The sequence below is a fragment of the Erinaceus europaeus genome, chromosome 11 (assembly GCF_950295315.1).
Source record: "Erinaceus europaeus chromosome 11, mEriEur2.1, whole genome shotgun sequence".
Classification (NCBI taxonomy): Eukaryota; Metazoa; Chordata; class Mammalia; order Eulipotyphla; family Erinaceidae; genus Erinaceus; species Erinaceus europaeus.
Genome location: NC_080172.1, coordinates 74,425,637 through 74,452,758, shown reverse-complemented (window position 1 = coordinate 74,452,758; position 27,122 = coordinate 74,425,637). Strand labels below are relative to the sequence as shown.

Sequence of the window (27,122 nt, the reverse complement as noted above, 5' to 3'; positions counted from 1 at the left end):
AGCTTCTGTCTTTACCAAATTCCTGTCCCACCATGGAGTATCATTCATTCTAAGTCTATACCCTTCTGAAACCTCTGGCCTTTTTTTTCTTTCTAAGTAGCCAACCCCCCCCCACCTGACCCCACATAGCTAATTAAATAATTAAAAATAAATAAATAAATAAAAACTTTCCTTTCACCGCTCTTTTATGACTGTTCTTTTTCTTATCTTTTTCTTTTTTTCTCTCTCTTTCTTTTTCTTCTTTTTCTCATTCTTGTCATCCTTTCTTCCTTAATCCTACAGCTTCCAAAGCCACAGGCCCCAGCCCCCACACCACCAAACAGTGTGCTTTTTGGAATTCACTGATACACATTTGGGAATTATTTGGGGGAAGAATTCTGACTCAGTGTGGACTCTCACTGAGAGTGTCTCTGCTCAACTTCCCTTCCTCCTTTAGCCACCCCTAGAATATACAGTGGATAGTAGATTTGCATAACTGTCTATTTCAGCTATCCTTGTCTAGTCCTGAGGTTTTTTTTTTTCCTTTTCACCGCTCTTTAATTACAGCTCTTTTTCTTATCTTTTCCCTTTTCTCTCACTTGTCTCTTTTTTATTTTTTTATTATTATTTTTTTTATCTTGTCATACACTTCTTCCTTCCTTCTTCTTTGCCTTTCTGAATTTGTGAATTATTTGGGGGAAGAAATCTGACTCAGAGTGGACTCTCTATGTGTGTATCTCTGCTCTAGTTCCCTTTCCCCTCTTGTTACCCCTAGAATATACAGTGGATAGTAGATTTGCATAACTGTCTATTCTTGCTATCCCTTCTTTCTTTGCTCTTTCTTATTCACTGGGATTTGGTTACTATTTTTTCACGGACTGGAGAAATTGTTTGGCTAACTGGTAGTGATTAAACTGCTTCAATACTTGCTTCAGTTGCTACTGTAATTCCTGAGGTTGGTGAGTGCAATTGTCATAAAGGTATTTAGTACAGTGTTGCTTGTGCTCAAGACACAACAACTGAGGAACACCAGAGCATAAAAAAAGAAACACATAAATAAAAAAAATGGGTAGATCAAAAACAAATAAAACTGCTACTCCAATGAATGAAGACAATAGCCCAGAAGAAACTACAAATCAGCCAGAAGTAACCATAGATAAGAAAAAGGAAACACTGACAAAAACCATAGGATAAAAAACAAACAGTGCTCCGGGAGGTGGCACAGTGGATAAAGCACTGGACTCTCAAGCATGAGGTCCTGAGTTCAATCACCGGCAGCACATGTACCAGAGTGATGTCTGGTTCTTTCTCTCTCTCTCTTCCTATCCCTCTCATTGATAAATAAATAAAATATTAAAAAAATAAAAAACAAACAAACAAAAAACCTAGTATATCCACAGGCCCTTTGGAATATAACTAAAATATGCCTACTAGCTATCTACAAAATGGAGACTCCTCCCCCAACTCTTCATTTGCACTAGTCCATCCTTTAAGTTCATGACTGATCAACAATTTGTTTGGCTTTGTATGTTAACTCTCTTTTCAACCACCAGGTTCCAGATGCTAGCATGATGCCAACCAGACTTCCCTGGACAGACAACTCCAACCAATGTGTCCTGGAACTCTGATTCCCCAGAAACCTGAACCACTAGGGAAAGACAGAGGCAGGCTGATAGTATGGATTGACCTGTCAATGCCCATGTTCAGCAGGGAAGCTATTACAGAAGCCAGACCTACCACCTTCTGCATCCCACATTGACCTTGGGTCCATACTCCCAGAGGGTTAAAGAATTGATTGTATGTCTAACAAAGGGACTTTTCAAAGTTAACCCAATTACCAAAAAATGTGATGTTAACAATAACTATCCATTGTCTTCCTGAACCCTAAGACAGCAGGAACCTCACATTTCCACTATAGAGCCTAAACTCCCCCAGTCCTGGGTCCATAGGGTTGGGCCCACTTTCCCGCATGCTTCTCCCAATTATTATCAAATAATATTGCATCCGCCGATCGCAACCTAGTCAACACAACGAGTGCCACCTCAACATGCTTCAGCTCAGACTGTGTCCAGAGACTTCAGGTATGGAATGACAACCCTTCAGCTTCATTACACAGGTGTGACCTTTCCTTTCATAGTATTCTCTAATTCCATCCCAGGTGGTTCACTTCCTAACAAATTCCCAAAACCTAGATATATACCAGGTTCCATGAGATAGAGCATATGTTCACACGTATCCATAAACTAGGGCAAAATATATACCTGAAAGCAGAAGTACACTAGAGTTTGCAGTGAGTAGCCCCCCAACACTTTCTCTTCACTATTCCAACCTTTGGGTTCATGACTGCTCAACAATTTGTTTGGCTTTGTATGTTAACTCTCTTTTCAGCTACCAGGTTCCAGATGCCATCAGGATGCCGGCCAAGCTTCCCTGGACTGAAGACCCCACCAATGTGTCCTGGAGCTCCGCTTCCCCAGAGACCCACCTTACTAGGGAAAGAGAGAGGCAGGTTGGGAGTATGGATCAACCAGTCAATGCCCATGTTCAGCGGGGAAGCAATCACAGAAGCCAGACCTTCCACCCTCTGCAACCCACAACGAGCCTGGGTCCATGCTCCCAGAGGGATAGAGAATGGGAAAGCTATTGGGGAGGGGATGGGATATGGAGATTGGGTGGTGGGAATTGTGTGGAGTTATATCCCCCTATCCTATGATTTTGTTAATGTCTCCTTTATTAAATAATAAAAAAAAAGAATAGGAAAGCTATCAAGGGAGGGGATGGGATACGGAGTTCTGGTGGTGGGAGCTGTGTGGAGTTGTACTCCTCTTATCCTATGGTTTTGTCAGTGTTTCCTTTTTATAAAAAAAGAGAAAAGAAAAAAAAGAGGGGTACAACTCCACACAATTCTCACCAACAGAACTCCGTATACCATCCCCTCCCCTGATAGCTTTCCTATTCTTTATCCCTCTGGGAGTATGGACCCCAGGTCATTATGGGGTGCAGAAGGTCGAAGGTTTGGCTTTTCTGTAATTCCTTCCCTGCTGAACATGGGCTTTGACACTTCAAGAGTCATTCTTATCCGTGTTAATAAGAATTGGCCATTTATATTAAACAGTTTAAGACCTGACATATTTAAGGAAGAAGTAACAATAAATAAGAACAAAAGTAGTCATTTTAAAATAAATTGCAAGTCGAAACACTAGAGACTATGTATCAACACATATGATTGCTATAAAAATAGCAAGAAACCATTCTCTTACTGACTTGATAAATGGTTTACTAAATTGCTTTTTCATTACTGTAAGTCATTTGTATTTTTACTGTTAATAAAAACATAATATACTGACCTAGAAAAATAACAAATTATTCCAACAGTACACAGTTTAAATGGAAAGACTTAAGGCAATATTTTGTTTAAAGTAGAATAAAAGCATATGAGATGAAAATATTACATATATTCACATATTTAGAAAAAAAGAAAAGCTTATCAAAAGACATCTCTAAGATCAAAGACTATATGTGTGCCTAGTCTACTAAAATCTCTGTGCTATGTGTGTGTGTTTCCTAAAGTTCTAGGTGTGTGTGTGTGTGTGTGTGAGAGTGTGTCTGTGTGTGTATGTACAGGCTAAGGTAGTATGAGGAATCATTCATTCTTTCATTCATACTCTATATTTATTGAATTACAGGCTATACTGTAGACCTTAAAGATACAAGTACCTTAAACTCTAAAAGGAGGACATTAAAATGTGAATAAATATATAAAGAAGATAATTTAAGTACTGAGGAATATTCCACACAATAGAGTGCACACTTTATCATGTGTGAAAACATAGGTTGGGGTAGGGTTCAGGTTCTGGAACAAGATGGCAGAGGAAGACATAGTGAGGGTTGTATTATTATGTGGCAATGTTATGCATGTAGAAACTATTTTATTTTACTGTCAACTGTAAACCATTAATCCCCCCAATAAAGAAATTAAAACAAAACAAACCAACAAAAAAAAAATCATGGGTTTGAGCTCAAGATACCATATAGGAGTACCTGCTTCAGAAAAAGCTTTATGAAAGGTGGAGTCATGCTGTGGTATCTCTCCTCTCTCTCTCTCTCTCTCTCTATATATATATGTTTGTGTATGTGTGTGTGTGTGTGTGTGTGAGGGGGGGTTTTGTTTTGTTTTGTTAGGGAAATGATTTAGAAGACAGTTGTTGTCACATAAATAAAATTTCTTGGGAGTCGGGCGGTAGCACAGCGGGTTAAGCACACGTGGTGCAAAGTCAAGGACTGACGTGAGGATCCCGGTTCAAGTCCCCGGCTCCCCACCTGCAGGGGAGTAGCTTCACAAGTGGTGAAGCAGATCTGCAGGTGTCTATCTTTCTCTCCCCCTCTCTGTCTTCCCCTCCTCTCTCCAATTCTCTCTGTCCTATCCAACAATGACAACATCAATAACAACAACAGTAACAACTACAACAACAATAAAAAACAACAAGGGCAACAAAAGGGAATATAAATAAATAAATATTTTTTAAAAAAGATATAATTTCTCATCTTTCCAGGATAATTATCACACAACACTCCCACCACCAAGTTTTAAATTCTCCTTTACCACTATCTGAAATTTATAAAAAGGGAGGGGGAAGGATAATTCACTAAAAGTGATGGAATTATTTTGGTACAAAAAGCCCTTGTAGATGTGTGTTGAGAAAAGATAAAGTGAGATTTTTTTTTTTTTTGCCTCCAGGGTTATTGTCGGGGCTCGGTGCCTGTACCATGAATCCATTGCTCCTGGAGGCCATTTTTTCCCTTTTGTTACCCTGGTTGTTCCATCATTGTTGTAGTTATTATTATCATTATTATTGATGTCGCTGTTGTTGGATAGGACAGAGAGAAATGGAGAATGGAGGGGAAGGGGGGGAGAGAAAGATAGACACCTGCAGACCTGCTTCACTGCCTGTGAAGGTTGGGCAGTGGCTCAGTGATACTGCGCACATACATGCATATGTATGCATATGCATACATTTGTGCATGTGTACATGTATGTGTGCATACATATATGTGCATATATGTATGAAACTGGATAGTTGAAATATAGCTAGTTTAATTAGGGTAGTCTGAGAGAAGCCCAGGAGCTAGATTATATAGGGTCTTCTATGGTTTGGTAAAGAATGTGGGTTTACAATTGCAAGGAAGACTAAAGCAGAAACAAACCAATGGGACTACATCAAATTGAAAAGCTTCTGCACATCCAAAGAAACTATTAAACAAACAGAGAGACCCCTCACAGAATGGGAGAAGATCTTCACATGCCAGACATCAGACAAGACACTAATCACCAAAATATATAAAGAGCTCAGCAAACTTAGCACCAAAAAAGCAAATGACCCCATCCAAAAATGGGCAGAGGAAATGAACAAAACATTCACCACAGAGGAGATCCAAAAGGCTAACAAACATATGAAAAACTGCTCTAGGTCACTGATTGTCAGAGAAATGCAAAGTAAGACAACACTAAGATACCACCTCACTCCTGTAAGAATGGCATACATCAAAAAGGACAGCAGCAACAAATGCTGGAGAGGATGTGGGGACAGAGGAACCCTTTTACATTGCTGGTGGGAATGTAAATTGGTATAGCCTCTGTGGAGAGCAGTCTGGAAAACTCTCAGAAGACTAGACATGGACCTTCCATATGACCCAGTAATTCCTCTCCTAGGGATATACCCCAAGGACACCATAACACCCAACCAAAAAGAGGTGTGTACTCCTATGTTCATAGCAGCACAATTCATAATAGCTAAAACCTGGAAGCAACCCAGGTGCCCAACAACAGATGAGTGGCTGAGAAAGCTGTGGTATATATACACAATGGAATACTATGCAGCTATCAAGAACAATGAACCCGCCTTCTCTGACCCATCTTGGACAGAGCTAGAAGGAATTATGTTAAGTGAACTAAGTCAGAAAGATAAAGATGGGGAGTCCGGCTGTAGCGCAGTGGGTTAAGCGCAGGTGGCGCAAAGCACAAGGACCGGCATAAGGATCCCGGTTCGAACCCCGGCTCCCCACCTGCAGGGGAGTCGCTTCACAGGCGGTGAAGCAGGTCTGCAGGTGTCTATCTTTCTCTCCTCCTCTCTGTCTTCCCCTCCTCTCTCCATTTCTCTCTGTCCTATCCAACAACGACGACAACAACAATAATAACTACAACAATAAAACAACAAGGGCAACAAAAGGGAATAAATAAATTAAATAAATATTTAAAAAAAAAAAAAAAAAAAAAAAAAAAAAGAAAGATAAAGATGAGTATGGGATGATCCCACTCATCAACAGAAGCTGACTAAGAAGATCTGAAAGGGAAGCTAAAAGCAGGATCTGACTAAATTAAAAGTAGGGCACCAAAGTAAAAACCCAGTGGTGAGGGGTAGACATGTAGCTTCCTGGGCCAGTGGGGGGTGGAAGTGGGCGGGAGGGATGGGTCACAGCCCTTTGGTGGTGGGAATGGTGTTTATGTACACTCCTAGCAAAATGTAGACATATAAATCAGTAGTTAATTAATATGAGAGGGGGAAATCAATTGTATGTCTCAAAATTTCTCAAAAGACAAACTGAATCTTTTTAATATATAGGCTGTGTATTTGATATGCGGACTCTCTCAAAAGCCTAGACCAAGTAGATTAGAAGCATCCAATAGCACAGCTATATACAAGTTACTGGGTACTGTACAGCAAACCATAACAAAGGGACTTTTCAAAGTTAACCCAATTAACAAATAAAGTGATGATAATATTAACTATCGATTGTCTTTTTGAACCCTAAGACAGCAGGAACCTCACATCTCCACTATAGAGCCCCTACTTCCCCCAGTCCTGGAACCCTTGGATAGGGCCCACTTTCCTGTATGCATCTCCCAATCCAAACCAAATAATATTGCATCCGCTGATCACAACCTAACCAAAGCAACGATTGCCACCTCAATATGCTTCACCTCAGACTGTATCCAGAGACTTCACGTGTGGAATGACAACCCTTCAACTTCATTACTCGGGTGAGACCTTTCCTTTTATAGTACACTCTAATTTCATCTCAGGTAGTTCACTTTCTAACAAAGTCCCATAATCTAGATATACACCAGTTTCTGTGAGAGAGAGCTTATGTGCAGACGTATCCATAAACTATTGTAAAATATATACCTGAAAGCAGAAGTACACTAGAGTTTGCAGTGAGTACCTCCCTAACACTTCCTCTCCACTATTCCAAGCTTGGGATCCATGATTGCTCAACAAATTGTTTGGCCTCATATGTTAACTCTCTTTTCAATCACCAGGTTCCAGATGCCACCAGGATGCTGGCTAGGCTTCCCTGGATTGAAGACCCCACCAATGTGTCCTGGAACTCAGCTTCCCCAGAGACACACCCTACTAGGGAAAGAGAGAGGCAGACTGGGAGTATGGACCGACCAGTCAACGCCCATGTTCAGCGGGGAAGCAATTACAGAAGCCAGACCTTCTACCTTCTGCAACCCTCAACGACCCTGGGTCCATGCTCCCAGAGGGCTAGAGAATGGGAAAGCTACCATAGGAGGGGGGGGATTATGGGGATTGGGTGGTGGGAATTGTGTGGAGTTGTACCCCTTCTACCTTATGTTTTTGTTCACTAATCCTTTCTTAAATAAAAAATTAAAAAAAAAAAAGAATGTGGATTTAATTCTTTTTCAAAAAATTTTTTAAAAATTTTTGCCTCCAGGGTTATCTCTGGGGCTTGGTGCCTGCATTACGAATTCACTGCTCCTGGAGGCAATTTTTTTCCCTTTTGTTGCCCTTTGTTCATCATTGTTATTATTATTATTGTTGTTGTTATTGCTGTCATTGTTGGATAGGACACAGAGAAATGGAGAGGGGAGGGGAAAACAGAGAGGAGGAGATAAAGATAGACACCTCCAGACCTGCTTCACTGCTTGTGAAGCGACCCCCCTGCAGGTGGGGAGCTGGGTGCTCGAACCGGTGTCTTTACCTGGTCCTTGTGCTTGGTGCCATGTGCATTTAACCTGCTGTGCCACTGCCTGGCCCACTTGGGCTTAATTCTTATTAAACTCTCCAGCATTGAGAGGCTGGATGGTAGCACACCTGGTAAAACGTGTGTATTACCATGAGTGAGGAGTGGCCTGGGTTTCAAGCCCCCACTTTCCACTTGTAGGGGGAGGTTTCATGAGTGGAAGAGTAGTGATGTGCGGGGTGGGTGGGTATCTGTTTGTCTGTCTATCTATCTATCTATCTATCTATCTATCATCTATCTATCTATCTATCTATCTATCTCCCTATTTCTCTGTCTCTATCTCCCAGAAAAGAAAGTAAAAGGGGAAAATGGCTGCTAGGAGCATGCTGAATAGAACACACAAGTTACCATGCATGAGAAGCCAGTCCCCAGCTGCGGGGAGTGTTCATGAGTGATGGAACAGTGATTCATGTATCTCTTCCTCTCTATCTCACTTCCTCTCTATTTCTTTGTCTCTATCAAAAAAGAAAGGGAAAGGGGAAAAAATGACTCTCAGGTGGAGTTGCTATGCAGGCACCAAACCTCATTAATCGAGAGGAAAGGGGGGAGGGAAGGAAAGAGAGAGAGAGAAAAGGCATAAAAATTTTTAGTCAAGGGGTCAGGTGGTGGCATACCTGGTTGAACACATATGTCACAATGTGCTAGGACCCAGGTTTGAACCCCCAGTACCCACCTGTAGGGGGAAGAATTGCAAGTGGTGAAGCAGAGTTGCAGGTGTCTCTCTATCTGTCTCTCTACCACCCCCTTTCCTCTCGATTTATGGATGTCTCTATTCAATAAATAAAGATAATAAAAAAGTTAAAAAAATTAGTCAAAATATAAATATGACCTTTATATTTTAAAAGATCTTCCTAAAGGTAGAGAGGAATCCTGGTAATCTCTTAAGAGGGAATGAGAGAATCTAAATTTATGTTCTTAAATTCCAAGCCACCACTGGAAGACATCTATTTATATAAGATGGAAATATGTGGGGTTTCTTTACAGAAATGCTGGCAGTAGCTCACGTTCCATAACAGAATGTGGAAACTTTCCTCTTCACCAGAACAGAAGAATGCCCACCCATCTATAGCACTATCATCTCTCCCAACTCTGGAATAAGGATAGGAATAGGGTGATAACACTCTAATATTCCTATAATATTGGACTGAAAACTGTTTCTCTTGAAAAATATATGCATTACAACTGAGTGGCCAATTCATTAAAGGTATTCTAATTCTTTTCTGTAAGTACAGTCCTCCCACCCATGGTTTATCGCAGAAAACATACTGCTGGGTCTGGGGATGGGAGCAGGGTGAACGTGGGTGGGAGGAGCTGTGCCCTATGATAGAACAGGATGACAGTTTGATGGAGGATGATGCATACTGACACCTATCTTGGGAACATATGGAACTGTACCCCTGTGACAACAAATCTGTAAATCAACATTTCTTTAATAAACTGCTATTAAAGTTATAAATAAAAAAGAAAAAAACAATCCTGCTTTTGTAACCATAACACAATTCTAAAAGGTTGCTGAACATGCAAAGCTGGTATTGCTTTCCCACTATTAGCAGTGATCTTGATTTAAGTACATTTCTTTGGAAAAATGGGACAGGAAGTCAGGAAGTAGCACACCGGGTTAAGCGCAGGTGGTGCAAAGCACAAGGACCAGCATAAGGATCCTGGTTCGAGCCCCCGGCTCCCCACCTGCAGGGGTGTTGCTTCACAGGCAGTGAAGCAGGTCTGCAGGTGTCTCTCTTTCTCTCCCCCTCTCTGTCTTCCTCTCCTCTCTCCATTTCTCTCTGTCCTATCCAACAACGATGACAACTACAACAACAATAAAAGCAAGGTCAACAAAAAGGAAATAAATATTAAAAAATCTTTAAAAAAATTAAAAAAAAAAAGAAACTGTAAAGAAAACTGGGGCAGGAAGTCGGGCTGTAGCACAGCGGGTTAAGTGCAGGTGGCGCAAAGCACAAGGACCAGCTTAAGGATCCCAGTTCGAGACCCCAGCTCCCCACCTGCAGGGGAGTCGCTTCACAAGTGGTGAAGCAGGTCTGCAGGTGTCTATCTTTCTCACCCGCTCTCTTGTCTTCCCCATCTCTCTCCATTTCTCTCTGTCCTATCCAACAACGATATCAACAACAACAATAATAATTACAACAATAAAAAAATAAGGGCATCAAAAGGGAATAAATAAATATATATTTAAAAAAATAAAATTGGGACAATCTCGTTTAAGGAAAGAAAAAAAAAACAGAAGTGTTAATGAGAAGTATATATTATGTATCCAGTGCTATGGAAGATAGTTCTTCCTACCATATCTGCTATGGTAGATAGATATGGTTCTTTCAGGACACTGTTTATCTTGTTAAGTGTTTTCAACAGCCTTAGTAAACTCAGAGGATTAATAACATCCTTGATGTCACACAGGTTAGGATTGCATGTACAGCTGTCTGTGTAGACACTGAAGTCCGCTATCTTTCTACCATACCATATTATCAATAGAAACACTGGCTTTGATTTATAAGTTCATGTAAGCATAAGATATTTTAAAGGTTGCTTTAATTTGAAGTGAACATTCCTAGAAGACTATTTTTTTTTTAATGAAAATTCCCAAATTTTCTAGCCTCAGATTTTACGATATTAATAATATTTTGGGTGGGTAATTTGAGACAATCTCTTTGATATATGATACAAAAATGAAAGCAAAATATGGCATAATAACAACAAAGGATGTAGATAAAGGCAAGTATCTGTCAGGATATACTCCCCCCTTCTTTTTTTTTTGTTTTGTTGTTTTGCCTCCAGGGTTATCGCTGGGGCTCAGTGCCAGCACTATAAATCCACTGCTCCTAGGGGCCATTTTTTTTTTCTATTTTTTTAATTGGATAGGACAGAGAAAAGTTGAGAGAGGAGGGAGAGATAGAGAGGGAGAAAGACACTTGCAGACCTACTTCAACCACCTGTGAAGCGACCCCCTGTGCAGGTGGGGTGCAGGGACTCCAACTGGGATTCTTGTGTGGTTCCTTGTGCTTCATACTATGTGAGTTTAACCTGGTGCACAACTGCAGGACCCTACTCCCCCACCCTTTCATTTAATGTTAGAAAACCTTGCTTTATCAAGCAAGATAAAAGAGTGGACACAAAAGGAAATGCAACCTCAACCCCAAAACACAGTAGAAGTGAATAAGCTCACTAGGAGTAAATCTCCACTGCTGACACAGCAGCTGTGGGTAGGATAAGTCAGTAAGAAGCAAAGCTTTGCTTTCCACTACAGACATGAAGGGGAAATTCTAAGAGCAGTGTGTAAGAAAGCACTATTCTGCTGGTATTATGCAATGCACAATTTACTTACATGGATGTCACTTTGAAACCAGCTTGACAACTAAGTTTTGTTTTTCTTTCAACAAATAGGTTAGTAGTAGTCAAGACACTGTAAGAAGAAAGACAAACAGACAGACACATACACACACACAACATTTCTCTATCATAAGTCAAATATTAGATATCACAGGTGAGGGAAAAACATAGTTGATGACACTATTTTTGCTATTTTATTTTTTGTATACTGATCCCTTAATAAACAGACTTCATTAGGCTGGGGATACAGTATAATGGTTATGGAAAAAACTTTCAAGCCTGAGGCTCCAAGGTCCCAGTACCACCAAGAGCCAGAGCTGAGTGGTCAAGCAGTGCTTTGGTATTTCTCTCTGTACCTCTCACTCATTAAAATAAAATAAAATACAAAGACTTCATTTAAATGCTGGTTGTTTTGAATGTTTAATCTGATAATATATAAGGAGTGTCTAGCCTTAAAGCCAGCCCCCACCTGCTCTGCTCCATGCTCCATTGCTGACACTATGGTCTATTTACATAATCACCGTTTTGCCTGAAAGATCCCCACCACATTATCCCTTCAGGGTATTGCTAATTCAGTTAAAACCATTGCTAAGGATGCTTCCACCTTCCCAGCATGCCTTTTGTCTCTCTCCACCCTCTTTCCTAGCCATTTCCATTTCTGACTTGCCACTTCCAGTTTTTATCCCATAAAACCCACTGCTGTTCCTGGTTTCGCTCTTTTTCTCTTCCGTGTCCCAACCTGGAGAAGACCTGGAGAAGGGCTGGCGTGCATAGCGGGAGGAGGCCATTTTGCTAGCTCCACGTGGCCTAAACCCATTGTGCTCATGCCCAACTCTGGGGCGTCGCATCAATATGAATTGTATTTCCATGCCCCCACGAGTTCCTCATCTCTCTCTCTGGCGAAGCTAGCCTGGCAGAGGAGTGCTTAAATAAATTAAGGGGAAAAACAAGTTCCTTTGTCTTTATTCCTACAGTTAAATGCAACAATCAGCTACAACAATATTAAATAGATAAAGAAAGAGTAACCCTGGTTGAAGAAACTCTTTCTCTGCTGGGCTAGCGTTGTGGGTGTTTCTTCCTGGGCACGTGCTCTCTGGGTTGGAGAGAACTCGACCGGAGTCAACCTGGGCTGCTGCTTACTCAGTGACATGGGAGAAAAGAACCAGGAACTCGTGGCAAAGCGGGAACGCAATGCAATGCCTTTATTGATTAGAGACAATGCCTTTATATATATATATATATATATATATATCTTTAACCAGAAGTGGCTAGTGGGAAAAGGAAATGGCTAGGAGAGAGGCTAGAGAAAAGAGCTTGAAGGTAGAAAACATCCATAGCAGCTGTTGTGAAGGTTCTAACCAGTGGGATTAACCAATACCCTGCAGGCAGGGCGGGTCTCGGGCAAAACAATAATTATGTAAATAGACCACAGCATCAGAGCAAGGGGGCTGCCCGACATTTCTCAAATATCTTTTCTTCTCAGATTCCAGTCCCAAGCCATTTGTTCTCTAACATTTACCAGAACCTGTAGGGTTCTATCAGACAAAGTATGAAAGTCACTGATTTAAAAAGAAGAAGGTAAGAATAGTCTAAATTACCTCAAGAATAGATGACCATAAGAAAGTTTTGATTTCTTCAGTGTGGTAGATATTCATATATTCAGCATATGCACTCACTGGCATTTAGAATCTGGTTACAGCTAACAATGTCCTTTCTTTTCACAGCCAGGTTTTTGGCTTGGCACCTACACAGTTACACTGTCCCAGTGAATTGTTTTGTAAATAAAGGGTGAAAAACAAAGAGGGAGGAAGAGGAAGAAAATGAGGAATTGCACAGCACTTTTCCACCACTTGTGAAGCTTTCCCTTTTGCATGATGCTCTCATATGGTGAACCTAGGTCCTTGGTCATGGTAAAGCCTGATCTCTATTGGGTGAGCTATTTTTTTTTTTTAATATTTATTTATTTTCCCTTTTGTAGCCCTTGTTTAGTTATTATTGTTGTTGTTATTGATGTCGTCATTGTTAGATAGGACAGAGAAAAATGGAGAGAGGAGGGGAATAGAAAGATACACACTTGCAGACCTGCTTTACCACCTGTGAAGTGACTCTCCTGCAGGTGGGGAGCCGGGGGCTCGAACCGGGATCCTTAGGCCAGTCCTTGCGCTTTGCGCCACGTGCACTTAACCCACTACGCTATCGCCTGACTCCCTGGGTGAGCTATTTCTAGGACCCTGAAGTATGCTTTTTTTTTTTTTATTGTGCAGATATTTCAATTACACCATAAAGGAAAAGGTCTTATCAGTAAGATACATCTTTCAAGCTGTTTTTCAACAGTGATGATAAAATTTTACCAACTGATCCATCCACACATTCATTTTACCTATAGGATAATAAACTCTTTAGGCATATATCATTTTTCATAATTATAAACTAGCTGGTGGTTGTCAGATGCTAGGGGTACTGAACTGGATGAAAGAGTGAAGGTAGTCAAAAGGTACAAATTTACAGTTATAAAATTAAAAAATTACAGCTTGGTGATTGTAGGTAACAAATTTGTATCTTGTACTATAAAGTTGTTATGAGAAAAAGACATTAAAAACACTCACCACATGGGGGTTAGGGGACAGCAAAATAGTTCATTTAGTGTGCAGTACTGCCATATGAGTCATCCTCGTTCAAGCCTGACCACAACCAGATTGAAGGAAGCTGTGGTGCTGTGGTTTTTTTCACTCCCTCTCTTTCTGCCTCTCTGTTGTAGAAAACAAACAACAGGGGTCGGCAGTGTAGCACCCTGTTGAGTGCACATGTTACAGTGTGCAAGGACCATGGGCGTATAGCTCTGGGGTAGAACATTGACTGCAGTGTGCAAGGACCTGGGTTCATACCCCAGTTCCCACCAGCAATGGGGAAACTTTGAGAACAGGTGTCGCTGTCTCTGTCACCTCCGTCTCTCTCAGTTCCTCTCTGTCTCTAACCAATAAATAAATAAAAACTTAGAAACTAACAATCAACAAAACTGAGAGGACTAGGTAGTGGAATGTCTGGTAGAGTGCACATACTCCCATATGCATTGACCAGGGTTCAAGCCCCTCAGTCCCCACCTGCCAGGGTGAGGTGTGGGGAGCTTCAGAAGCAGTGAAACACTGCTGCAGGTATCTCTCCTTCTATCTCCTTCTTCCCTTTTTTTCACCTCTTCTAGCAAAGAAAAGGAAAAAAAAAAAAGCTGTCAGATTCCTGCTGGCAAAAAAAAAAAAGTCTTAATCACAAGAAAAAAAATTCTAATTCTGATAATGAATACTAACTATACTTATTGTAGTAACATTTCACAATATATACATATATGAAACCATTATGATGTACAACCAAAATACAATGTTGTAAGTCAATAAAAGGTTTTAAAAAGGCATTTAAATGGAAAAACAACAGGATCAGATTCAAATGGTACTTTTAAAATGTCACCAAAGCAATTTATGTTATATTTTTATACTGTTAATGGGATACTGGGGGAAAAAAAAACCAGAAGGTAAACAAACTTTCATGTATAAGCATTTTATGCATGTAGAAAAAATTAATTAGAAGCTTATTTTAGCAACAGTATCAAGTAAAAACTAGTGGTTAATGCACTTTTTACTCTCCATTATTGATTCTTTTAAAATGATTTCATTAGTTTTTTTTTAAGTTTTATTGGGTTGTTAATGGTTTACAGTATAGTCTTTAACACACAGGTGTCTCATCTTCTGGCCCATTTTAAAGGCAGCCCTTTCTTTCTTTCTTTCTTTCTTTCTTTCTTTCTTTCTTTCTTTCTTTCTTTCTTTCTTTCATGCCTCTGGGGTTATCACTGGAGCTCCATGCCAGCACTATAAATCCACTGCTCCCGGAGGCTATTTTTCCCATTTTGTTATACTTGTTGTTGTTATTATTGTTATAGCTGTTGTTGTTAGATAGAACATAGAGAAATGGAGAGAGGAAGGGAAGACTGAAAGAAGGAGAGAAAGATAGACACCTTAAGACTTGCTTCACCGCTTGTGAAGCGACCCTCCTGCAGGTGGGGAGCTGGGGGCTTGAACTGGGATCCTTATGCTGTTTCTTGCGCTTTGTGCCATGTGCGCTTATCCTGCTGCATGTGCGCTTATCCAGTCCCTCATTAGTTTTTTTTTTTTTTTTTTTACAAAATGTACTATAAACCATATGATTCAACGGATGCATAATTAAAATTATGAGTGGTGGCAGTTGATGGAAATATCTGGAATACAGGCTGCAAAAGACACCATCACCCATGCATTGAAACTGTACTGCCATAATTCAAATGAATAAAATAGGAGAAAATACAGATTTTCTTCAAATAATGTTTAAGAATTCATTTTTTACAGAGAAATTAAAAACAAGAAGCATTTGGGGATGGTTTAGTTACCAAAGGAATGTGACAGTTATAACCTAGAAGACTCAAAATTATAGGCCATGTGACAAATGAATGCTCAAAATGAATTTAGCAATGCTTTCCATGTATCCACTATTTGAAAATTGTTACTATCACCATTCTACATTCAAGCTTCTGGCAAAGACTGGCCCAGTCAAGGAGACATCAATGGAGAGAGTAATATAGGGCTAAAATGCTCTAGAAGTTCTTCCAGGCAACATGTCTATTGAGAAAGCCCTCCCCCATATGTTATATTATAGATTCTCACAGGGATTCTCACTTGTGATTTTTTTTTTTAAAGTTCTATTTCACCAATTAAAGAAGTAGTGCATTTTTTGCCTTTATAAGAGGAAACTTTATAGTTAGTTATTTACCTTAATAGTTTCAGAAAGAGGAATAGATTAATTCAGTCCAACATGATTGGCAACTGGCAAAATCTACTGAAGCAAGTATTCTGATTGCTAAGGATTTAATTTGGATGGTTTTTAATAGTTATCCATTTAGCACTTCAAACATAATCCAGAATAAATGTATCATATCTTTTCCTTTCATGTTAATATCCAACCTACCTCACTTCAATATGGATATATCTTTGTTAAATATGAATCCCAAAAGAACAAGTTCCCTGGAGAGTATAGCCATGCAGACAGCGCACAGAAAGAAAACTCAAAATAAAACTTTGTATGATAATTTACTAGCCTGAGGAAACAAAACCTTCTAAAATACGAAAAAATAAATCCAGTTACAAATGCACTAAATAGTATATTTCTTAATAACTGTCTTGGCAATTTATACTGATTACAAACAACCATGTAGACTAGAAAAAAACAAATCCTTTAAATTCACTACTACCCAAATTTTTCTTAAAGAACTAAAATGTAAACAAACGACAAAAAAAAAAAAAAAAAACCTGAAAAAGTGAAAACTAAAATGTTCTGAATATCTGTGCCTTTCCATACACCCAAAATGAAATACTAAAGCCCTAAGTCCCAGTATGGCTCTATTTGGAGATGGAGTTTCTAAGGTAGTAAATAAATACAAAGGAAGCAACAAGGCAGGGCCCTATCCTGCTATGATGAGTTAGTACCCTTCTAAAAATAAACAGCAGAGAATAATCTCTTCTTCTAGTCTCCTTAATATATTGAGGAAATGCTATTTTACAACATAGCAGAAGTTGCTGTCTACAACCCAAGAATCTAAGAGGATAGCTCTCACCAGACAAACACCTTGTAGAATTGTGAGAAAAATATCTGTTGTACTTTCTTATTGAAGTCTGAGAATATTCATGTAATATTTCTATTTCTAAATGCTCCCTCTACAACTCATTTTTCGGGAAAATGTACTCCATGAATTCTATGTGAGAAATATTTCACTGACCATAATGGGAATCATATTCATGAAAAGTATTTTGTGTGGCTCAGGAGGTGGTGAACCTGATTGAGGGCACATATTACAATGTGCAAGGACCTAGGTTCAAACCCCTAGACCCTACCTACAGGGCAGAAGTTACATGATTGGTGAAGCTCTGATACAGGTGTCTCTCTATCCCTTTTCCTCTTGATTTCTCTGTCTCTAACAAATAAGTAAATATTGAAAAAAGAAAAGTGTTTTGTGTAACATATTATTTGCAGTCAAGCTAACTTGTAAAAATTATACTTAGCTGGGAGTCAGGCACAGCAGGTCAAGCGCACATGGAACAAAGCTAAGGACCAGCTTAAGGATCCTGGTTCAGTCCCTGGCTCACCACCTGCAGGGGAGTCGCTTCACAAGTGGTAAAGCAGATCTGCAGGTGTCTATCTTTCTCTCCCCCTCTGTCTTCCCCTCCTCTCTCCACTTCTCTCTGTCCTACCCAATAACAACTACAACAATAAAACAAGGGCAACAAAAGGGAATAAATAAATAAATATTTTTTAAAAATTATACTTACCCTTGAAGAGTTATATACTCTTGGGAGCTTTCAGCCCAAGAACCACTCAGCATCGCAGCAAAATAATGAGATCTGGCACTTAAAATAGCCCTAAATGGGGGTGGGGGAGAGAAACACAGGTAAGCATTTATGTACTCTTAAAACATGTTAATCTACTTCTCTTATTTTTATTGTTAGGATTATTGTATTAAAATTATAAACCTATACATATACCTACATAATTTGATCAGTTGAGAGCTTGTTTGGAGGTTCTAGCAGGGGACTACAGCTACTCATTTATCTTTTACCAAAGACTGGTCTGTCTCTATTTGGGGAAGGCTGTCCTCTTTACCCATTGTGAAACTTTGGGAGGGATGGATATAGAGTGGTGAAGGAGGAAGGGGACACCTGCCTAGCCAGCAAGATCAAATGAATCAACCCTAGTGATCAATGGGGTGACTGATATCACAGTCAGATCGCCCTTATGTCCTGATTATTTGAGTACCATGTTAATGCCAATGTTCTTTTTATTGAAATTTTTTTCTTTTGAAAGTTCCTTTCTTCTGACTTCAACTGAAACTATTTCCATGAATAAGAGTAATAAATCATTTACAAGTGAAAATATAAAGGCCAAAACCTGCTGTTCAATATCTTATGGAAATGGCAGTAAGAGACTCTAAAGATCCAGAGTTTGAGAATAAAACTCTAATAACGTTCAGGAAAAGATACATCTTGAGTATGAAAAAGTGATAGAAAAAATATTTTGAATTTAAATTTTATTTTCTCAGGTAAAATGTCAATCCACTCATTTTAAAAAATATTTCTTTATTCCCTTTTGTTGCCCTTGTTATTTTATTATTGTAGTTATTATTGTTGTTGGATAGGGCAGAGACAAATGAAGAGAGTCGTGGAAGACAGAGGGGGAGAGAAAGATAGACACCTGCAGACCTGCTTTACCACTTGTCAAGCGACTCCCCTGTAGGTGGGGAGCTGGGGGCTTGAATGGGGATGCTTTAATTCACTCATTCTTTAATTTATCAAGTATTTATTGACTTTAGTTCATTATAGGCATTATTTTTGAGTGTTGGGTATATAAATAAGTAAAATGCTGAGAACAATGGTATACTTCTTTTTTGCCTACAGGGCTACTGCTGGAGCTTGGTGCCTGCACCAGGAATCCACTGTTCCTGGAGGCCATTTTCCCTATTTTTGTTTCCCTTGTTGATACACTTGTGGTTGTTATTGTTATAGCTGTTGTTGTTGTTGGATAGGACAGAGAGAAATCACAAGAGGAAGGGAAGACAGAGAGGGGGAGAGAAAGACAGACACCAGCAGACCTGCTTCACCGCTTGTAAAGCGACCCCCCCCCCCCCCGCAGGTGGGGAGCCTGGAGCTCGAACCAGGATCCTTACAGCAGTCCTTGCACTTTGCATCATGTGCACTTAACCCATGTGCCAGCCTCAGTATACTCTTTTTAAAAATATATTTTATTGGTTCTGGGTAGAATATTCATTTTGATGATATTAATTCTTCTAATCCATGAGTAAGGGGTATCTTCCCATTTTTTTGTATCATTTTCTATTTCTTTGAGTAGCCACTCATAGTTTTCAGTATACAAGTCTTTCACTTCTTTGGTCAGTTTTATTCTTAGATATTTTATTGATTTTGCTGTGACAGTGAATGGGGGTGATTTCTGGATATCGTCTTCTTCAGACTTAGTATTTGCATAAAGAAATGCCACTGATTTTTGTACACTGACACCTTGCTATAATTGCCTAATGATTTCCAGTAGCTTTTTGCTGGAGTCTTTAGGTTTTTCTATGTATACTATCATATCATCTGCAAATAGTGAGAGTTTGACTTCTTCCCTTCCAATCTGTATTCCTTTGATTTCTTTCTCTTACTTGACTGCTATGGTGAGAACTTCCAATTCTATGTTGAAGAATAATGGTGATAATGGACAGGCCTGTCTAGTCCCTGTTTTGAGGGGAAATGATTTAAGCTTCTGTCCACTGAGTCTGATGTTGGCTGTAGGTTTACTGTATATGGACTCCACTATCTTGAATAATTTTCCATCTATTCCCATTTTTTTGTAGCGTTTTGAGTATGAATGGGTATTAGATTTTGTCAAATGCTTTCTCTGCATCTATTGAGATAATCATGTGGTTTTTGGTTTTGCTTTTACTGATGTGGTGATTGACACTGATTGACTTTCACATACTGAACCAGCCTTGCATTCCTGGAATAAATCCCACTTGGTTGTGATGAACAATCTTTTTGATATACTGCTGTATCTGGTTGGCTAGCATCTCTAAGCCTCTTGAGTCTTAATGTCCTTTCTGCTGTTTAGGGCTGGAAAGTTTTTCTCTATTATTTCCTCTAGGATGTTTGCTTCCCCTTCCTCTTTTTCTTCCTCTGGTAGGCCAATGATGCCAATGTTAATTCTTTTTAGATCACCCCATATGTCTCTGCTATTGTTCTCAGTGTCTCTCAATCTCTTTTTTAGCTCTTTTACCTCCTTCTTAGTTTTCTCTCACTCATCCTCTGTCTAGCTAATTGTTTTCTGCTTCTATTAATCTGCTTTCTCTTCCTTCAGCTTCCTTCTTCAGTTCAGCTGTTTTTTTTTTTTTTTTTTTTATCTTGCTGTTACAGCATTAGCTTGTTCTGTTAGTTGGCCTTTTTTAGCTGAGCTATTTCAGTTTTCAGTTCTCTAATTACCTTGAAGTAGCTAGGATTTTCCTCAAGGGTCTCATCTGTTGTTTCCCTATTTCTGGTAGCTTTTTCCTCAGTAGCTGTCCTCATTTATGTGATTAGTAGGTCAATTAGTACTTGGATATTTTCCTTTATAGTTGCTTCTGCTTTATTTGGAATTTTTTTCTGGGCTTCTGTCCTGATTCATTGCCATAGATGATTTAGTTGCTTTTGATTTGACCGTATTTTTTTTATGGGTGTGTTTTGTATTTTTGTGCCTTGGCTATTTATGTTCAGTTCTTGTGTTGAGTGAGGAAAAGCCCCATTAAACCAAAGGGCTCTTACAACTGAGGCCACAAACCTCAGCAAATAAAATACAAGAAGGAGTCAGGCGGTAGTGCAGCAGGTTAAGCACACATGGCACAAAGCACAAGGACTGGTTAGGATCCCTGTTCGAGCCCTGGCTCCCCACCTGCAGAGGAGTTACTTCACAGGCGGTGAAGCAGGTCTGCAGGCATCTCTCTGTCTCTCTTCCTCTCTATCTCCCCCTTCTCTCTAAATTTCTCTCTGTCTCTGTCCAATAACAAATTAAAAAAATAAAAATAAAAATAAAACACGACAACAACAAAATCGATGATTAATGCAGTTCAGTCAAAACCTGTTCACTACAAAAACTCTCCCCACCAAAAGCAAAACAAACCAAAAGCAAAAACAAAACAACAACAATATCAGAAAAAAATACAAAGCAAGAACAGACAGTAACAAAAATTCATTATCAAGCATAAATTTAAGAGATTGTAGGAAGGAAGGGAGAATATAGAAAGCGAGAGAGTTAAAGAAAGAAAAACCTTTTGGATAAACAAGGAGGAAAGAATAAGAAAAGTGGAGAAAAGAAAGAGAAGCAAGTTCCTCCCACAATAGATAGCACACCCAATTACCTATCAATGGAAAAAGCAACAACAGCTAATTTTGGTCAACCTGGAGAGGAGGGAAAACAGACAATGCAAATAATAAAAATAATAAAATAAAAAATAAAAACCCGTAATAGTCATTCTGCAGGTTAAACCACTCCAGATTAGCTGCACACAGTCATAGTTTCCTTCCTAAACCAAGCAAAAACAAACAATTATAAGAAGAAACTATCAAACAAACTCAAGAGGTAGAGGGAAGAAGGACAGGTAAGCTAACCCAGGCAAAACTGAGGCCCTGATTGGTCAGATATTCTGTCACTCAGATAGAGCTCCATTAGGGAAAGAGGGAGATGGCTGGGAGTATGGACTGACCTTCCAATACCCATGTTCAGTGGGGAAGCAATTACAGGAGCCAGACCTTCCACCTTCTGCACCTGGTCCATATTCCCAGAGGGATAAAGAATAGGGAAGCTATCAAGGGAAGGGATTGGATATGGAGCTCTGGGGGGTGGGCATTGTGTGGAAATAGACCCCTCTTATCCTACAGTCTTGTATTTCCATTTTATGAATAAAATTAAAAGTAAATAAATAAGTGAATAAATAAGAAAATATTTAAAAGCATATAATTATTATAAAATCCAAAAAAAAAAAGTGCCTTTTCTTGGGGGAAATATCCTTCCTCCTTAAAATGACACTCCTGCTGAGCCTGGAATCTTGATAAATAAATCAGCTCCACAGGAGGCCTACTAGGAGCAGCTGGTGTGGGATTGGTCTTGGGGCAGGGGGTGTGCAGAGAGAATAGCCAAATGGAAAACTCCTGGCCGAATCGCTGTTTCCTTTGTCCTTTTCGGTCTCTGTTTGCCAATCTATGGGTGGATTATAGGGCTCTTCCTTCCTTCCACCCTGACCCGCCCTGCTGTCCTTCACCACTGGCCCAGTAGTCCTACCCTAACCTGGGATTCCCAGGTTTAAAGCAGCCTCCTTGCAGAGCTCATACCAGGTGTTGTCTCCAAGTCACCATCTTTATAATTTGGAGAACCTGCCCCACCCAGCTCAAACATTAGTAGCAAATCTGTAGTACTTTCCAACAGCAACCTCTTTGCTGGTGTCTTTACAGGGAGAAATAGAAGATACTAGAAGTATAAGACAAGATCACCAGGTGTGTCATCCAAATGCAGAGTCATGAGAGGGAAGAAGCCTGTAATATGGAGTTAATATGACTGAAGGGCTCATGCCCAAATCAAGGACTCTAGATACTTAGGGACTGCATCAGTGAAGGCAGCAAGCATTGCTAGGCAAAAAACAAACAGACTTTTCTCTGAAGAGCAAAGTGACACTGGGGAGCAGAGCTCCAAAGCTCTGGAGAAAAGAAATGCCAGCAATGGTGACTGCCTTATAGTTAGAAAATAGCCAAGGCGTGGAATGTCAACCCTCCAGCTCCATTACTCTGGTGAAACCTTTCCTAGCTCACAGTACTCCTTAATTCCATTCCAGGTGCTGCACTTCCTAACAAAGCCTCAAAACCTAGATTTAGACCAGGGCCCATGAGATAGCACTTATGTACATATATATCCATAAGTTAGGGGAAAATATAAACCTTAAAGCAAAAGTGCACAATGGTTTGCAGTGACTCAATAGTGTAGCAAGCAAGTAAAAAGACCTAAAAAGACACCATAAAGTACCTAATGAAATAGTTTCTACTTAGACCTAGATGCACTCATCATCTACATCCTATTTCACTTCCATCATTCAATTCAAGGCTAACCTTGTGAGACAAAGTAACGACTACAAAGCTGGATAAGGGCAAGAAACCAGCAGACTTTAATGATGGCTCTTTTACCAGGCCACCCCATCACCAGGACTCTAGTCAGGGAATCGTGGTATTCCCACACAGACATGATGGGCCTAGACCTCTAACAGATCCCTCTTTGTCGGGCTGAGGTTCACTGACGGGAGACAGACGACCAGGGACTCATGGCTGAGCTGTACGCAGTATCTCTTTATTCATGTAGAATGCAGCACAATCTAAGCCAAACTAAACTAAACTAAACTAAACTAAACTAAACTAAACTAAACTAAACTAAATATACTTGCCAAGTAGGGTGTAAACAGGATGTGACAGAGAGAGGGTGGAGGGAAAAGTGACTGGTGCAAATCAGGGTGTACTACGAGAGGGGGCGGAGCAAAAACACATCATGAACCAGTGGGGATTAAACCAATGCCCTGCAGTGGTTATGTAAATAGAATACAGTGGTTATGTAAATAGAATACAGTAGTTATGTAAATAGGATACAGTGTTAAGCAGGGGGTATTAAACCAATGAAACAGAAGGGGTCTTAGAGGCATACCAACACCTCTTTCCATAGTCACTAGTCATTTCCATCAGGAACAACATAGTGGACCCCTCTGTGGGCCCCTATAAAACCTTGCTCCCAATGTGGATCAACAATGGTAGGTATTGTTTCATTCTCCAAAGGGAAGTAGGGCCAACATACTCTACTACTCAAAGATGTTGGGTCCTGAAATTAGTGCAGCCTAGAATGTTCCTAGCCATGACCATAGAATGCGAGCTTAGGCTGACAGGGATGCAGAGGTTACACAGGCTCCTGGGCTGAATATGGGCCCCAGATCAAGTTGGTGGGGTTTACAGTTAACAATATTTATACACTTTTCCCATTTTGGGGAGTTACTTTCTTCCATGATTCAGCTTTCTAGTCTTTTTTCCAACTCTGATACCAGCTCCCTAGATAATAGTTTTGGTCCACAGGCACGTTAGCTGTCAGACTCAGGCAAAAATTAGTAAAGTCATGAGCCCCTTGGAATATACCTTAAATAAACCTGCTAGCTTTTTCCAAAATAGAGACCCCAAATCTCATTTGCTAGATTCTTTAGATTCCTGATTATTTAACAATTTGTTCTGCTTTATATCTTTTTTTAAATTTCTTTATTGGGGAATTAATGCTTTACATTTGACAGTAAATACAATAGTTTGTACATGCATAACATTTCCCAGTTTTCCATATAACAATACAACCCCCCCCCCCCAGGTCCTCTGTCATCCTTTTTGGACCTGTATTCTCCCCTCTGCTTTATATCTTAATGCTTTTTCAGCCACCAAGTTCTAGATGCTGCCATGATGCCAACCTGATTTCCCTGAGCAGTCGACCTCTCTAATGTGTCCTGGAGCCCCGCCTCTCCAAAGCCCTGTCCCACTAGGAAAGAGAGAGATAAGGTTGGGAATATCGATTGACCCAACAGCACCCATGTTCAGCGAAGAAGCAATTACAGAAGCCAGGCCTTCCACTTTCTGCACTCCCTAATGATCCTGGGTCCATGTTCCCAGTGGGATAAAGAACAAGAAAGCTTTCAAGGGAGGGGCTGGGATACAGGGTTCTGGTGGTGGGAATTGTGTAGAAATGTACCCCTCTTATCCTATGGTCTTGTCAGTATTTCCATTTTATAAATAAACAAACAGCCAAGGGAGCAAAGACTGAATGGAGCAATACTCCGTACTCTTGATACTGGAGACAATACGACAGTTGAGAGATAAGAGATAATTTGAAGCGTCTAGGAAAAACTGGACTATGGAACCAGCCTAGAAGGGAAGGTAATTTGGAGAACCTGCCCCACCCAGCTCTAAAATTAGTAGCAAATCTGTAGTACTTTCCAACAGTAACCTCTTTGCTCCTCACTATCTCAGTTTCTAGCCTACCTTGACATCAAAACAAATGCAGAAGTCTCAGTACATAAAACAGCAGACACCACAGTATTCTGTGTAAATATCCATGGATTATATCCAATGGCCTTAAATGCTGATATAAGATCTACACAACAAGCAGTGGAATGGTTCAACCAAACACAGAGAATATGTAATCATAAACAAAATCAAGAATCACAGTTTGCCACAAATGATGAATTAAAACAAAAGTAGAAAAGTTAAAATGTAATGAAACTAGGTAGTTCGATGAATATAAAGCAACAATTATATAAGTGTTGAATATATGAAAAAGATAAAAACAATCAACAAAATGAGCTTTAGAATAAGGACAGAGAAAATATTTTTTTAAACTCTGAAAAGAAACACTGGACTTAAAAATAAATGAGCTATATTCCAAAGGTCCTGTGGCTATACTAGTTTTTTGTTTTGTTTTGTTTTGTTTTTTTCCCCTGAGCCTGAAGTCTGATATGCCTACTAGCTATCTACAAAAGGGAGACACCCCCCCCCCCCAACTCTTCATCTGCACTATTCCAGCCTTTAGGTTCATGACTGGTCAACAATTTGTTTGGCTTTGTATGTTAACTCTCTTTTCAGTCACCAGGTTCCAGATGCTAGCATGATGCCAACCAGACTTCCCTGGACAGACAACCCCACCAATGTGTCCTGGAGCTCCTCTTCCCCAGAACACCACCCTACTAGGGAAAGAGAGAGGCAAGCTGAGAGTATGGATTGACCTGTCAACGCCCATGTTCAGCAGGGAAGCAATTACAGAAGCCAGACCTTCCACCTTCTGCATCCCACAATGACCTTGGGTCCATACTCCCAGAGGGATAAAGAATAGGAAAACTATCAAGGGAGGGGACGGGATATGGAGTTCTAGTGGTGGGAATTGTGTGGAGTTGTACTCCTCTTATCCTATGGTTTTGTCAATGTCTCCTTTTTATAAATAAAATAAAAAAAGAAAAGAAAAAATACATTAGCTACATTAAAAAAAATACAATAAAGGGGATTAACAGTAAAAAATAAGGAATAGTGAGAAGAGTTAATGAGCTGAAAGTCTAGCAGTGAAAAACACCCAAATAGAACAACACAGAGAAAAGAAAAAAAGAAAATGTGAAACAATGTAAGAACTCTGTGTAACTACATGCACAGAAACAATGTCTACATTATAGTGGTCTAAGATAAGGCTGTCCACTTTCACTACTTGTCTTTCATTTAGTTTAGAGGTTTTATAGCAATTAGCAGAAAATAATAGCAATCCTGATTGGAAAAGAAGTAAAGCAATCATAATTTGTAAATAATATAAAATGCTTAAAAAAAAACTAACAACTGCATTAAAGTACATCTGCTGCATTCCTACATGCAAATAATGAGTGAAAGAAATTTTAAAAATTCAGTGTCAGGGAGCTACCACAAGTAATGTACCAGACCTGTCACACATGAGGCACCAGAGGTATCAAGTTCAATCTTCAGCTTCACCATTAAGTCAAACCTGGGCAGTGCTTTAGCCTCAGTCTCTCTCTTATGAAAACAGACATAATCTTTAAAATATATAATGAAATATGTACCTGAATACTATTCTTTCTCAGTTTTATTTCATTAACTGTTTGCTGCTGTTATTAGAACAGCTGTTTTTTCTGGGAAATGTTATGCATGTACAAACTATTGTATTTAATGTCGACTGTAAAACATTAATCCCCTAATGAAGAAGAAAAAAAGAACAATTGTTTTTATATATTGACCTTATTTATTCAGGTATGATTTAAACTTAAAATAAGCAGGTCTGCAGGTGTCTCTCTTTCCCTCTGTCTCCCTCCCCTTTCTGTCTCTCTGTCCTATCCAATAAAATGGAAAAAAGTTGGACTCTAGGAGCAGTGGATTTGGAGTGCCAACACTGAGCCCCAGCAATAACTCTGGGGGCACTGCACTACCTATCCACTGCTCCTGGCAGCCATTTTCCCCCTAACGTTGTCGGGTAAGATAGAGATAAATTGAGAGAGGAGGGGAAGACAGAAAGGGAGAAAGATAGACACCTGCAAACCTGCTTCAAGGCTTGTGAAGATACCCCCCTCCCCATAGCCCTCCCCCAGTCAGGTTCTTGTGCTTCACATC

The 27,122-nt window shown here is 39.8% G+C and overlaps 1 protein-coding gene across 2 annotated transcripts in view; it reads right to left on the bottom strand.

Annotated features, from left to right (window-relative positions):
* The window catches only part of BTBD8 (BTB domain containing 8), a 127,415-nt gene that overhangs the window by 45,077 nt on the left and 55,216 nt on the right, over positions 1-27,122 (bottom strand). For both annotated transcript variants that reach the window (XM_060202068.1, XM_060202067.1), the window contains one exon: positions 17,712-17,801. In XM_060202068.1, the coding sequence (XP_060058051.1) occupies positions 17,712-17,801 (90 nt within the window). The remainder of the gene's footprint in view (positions 1-17,711; positions 17,802-27,122) is intronic.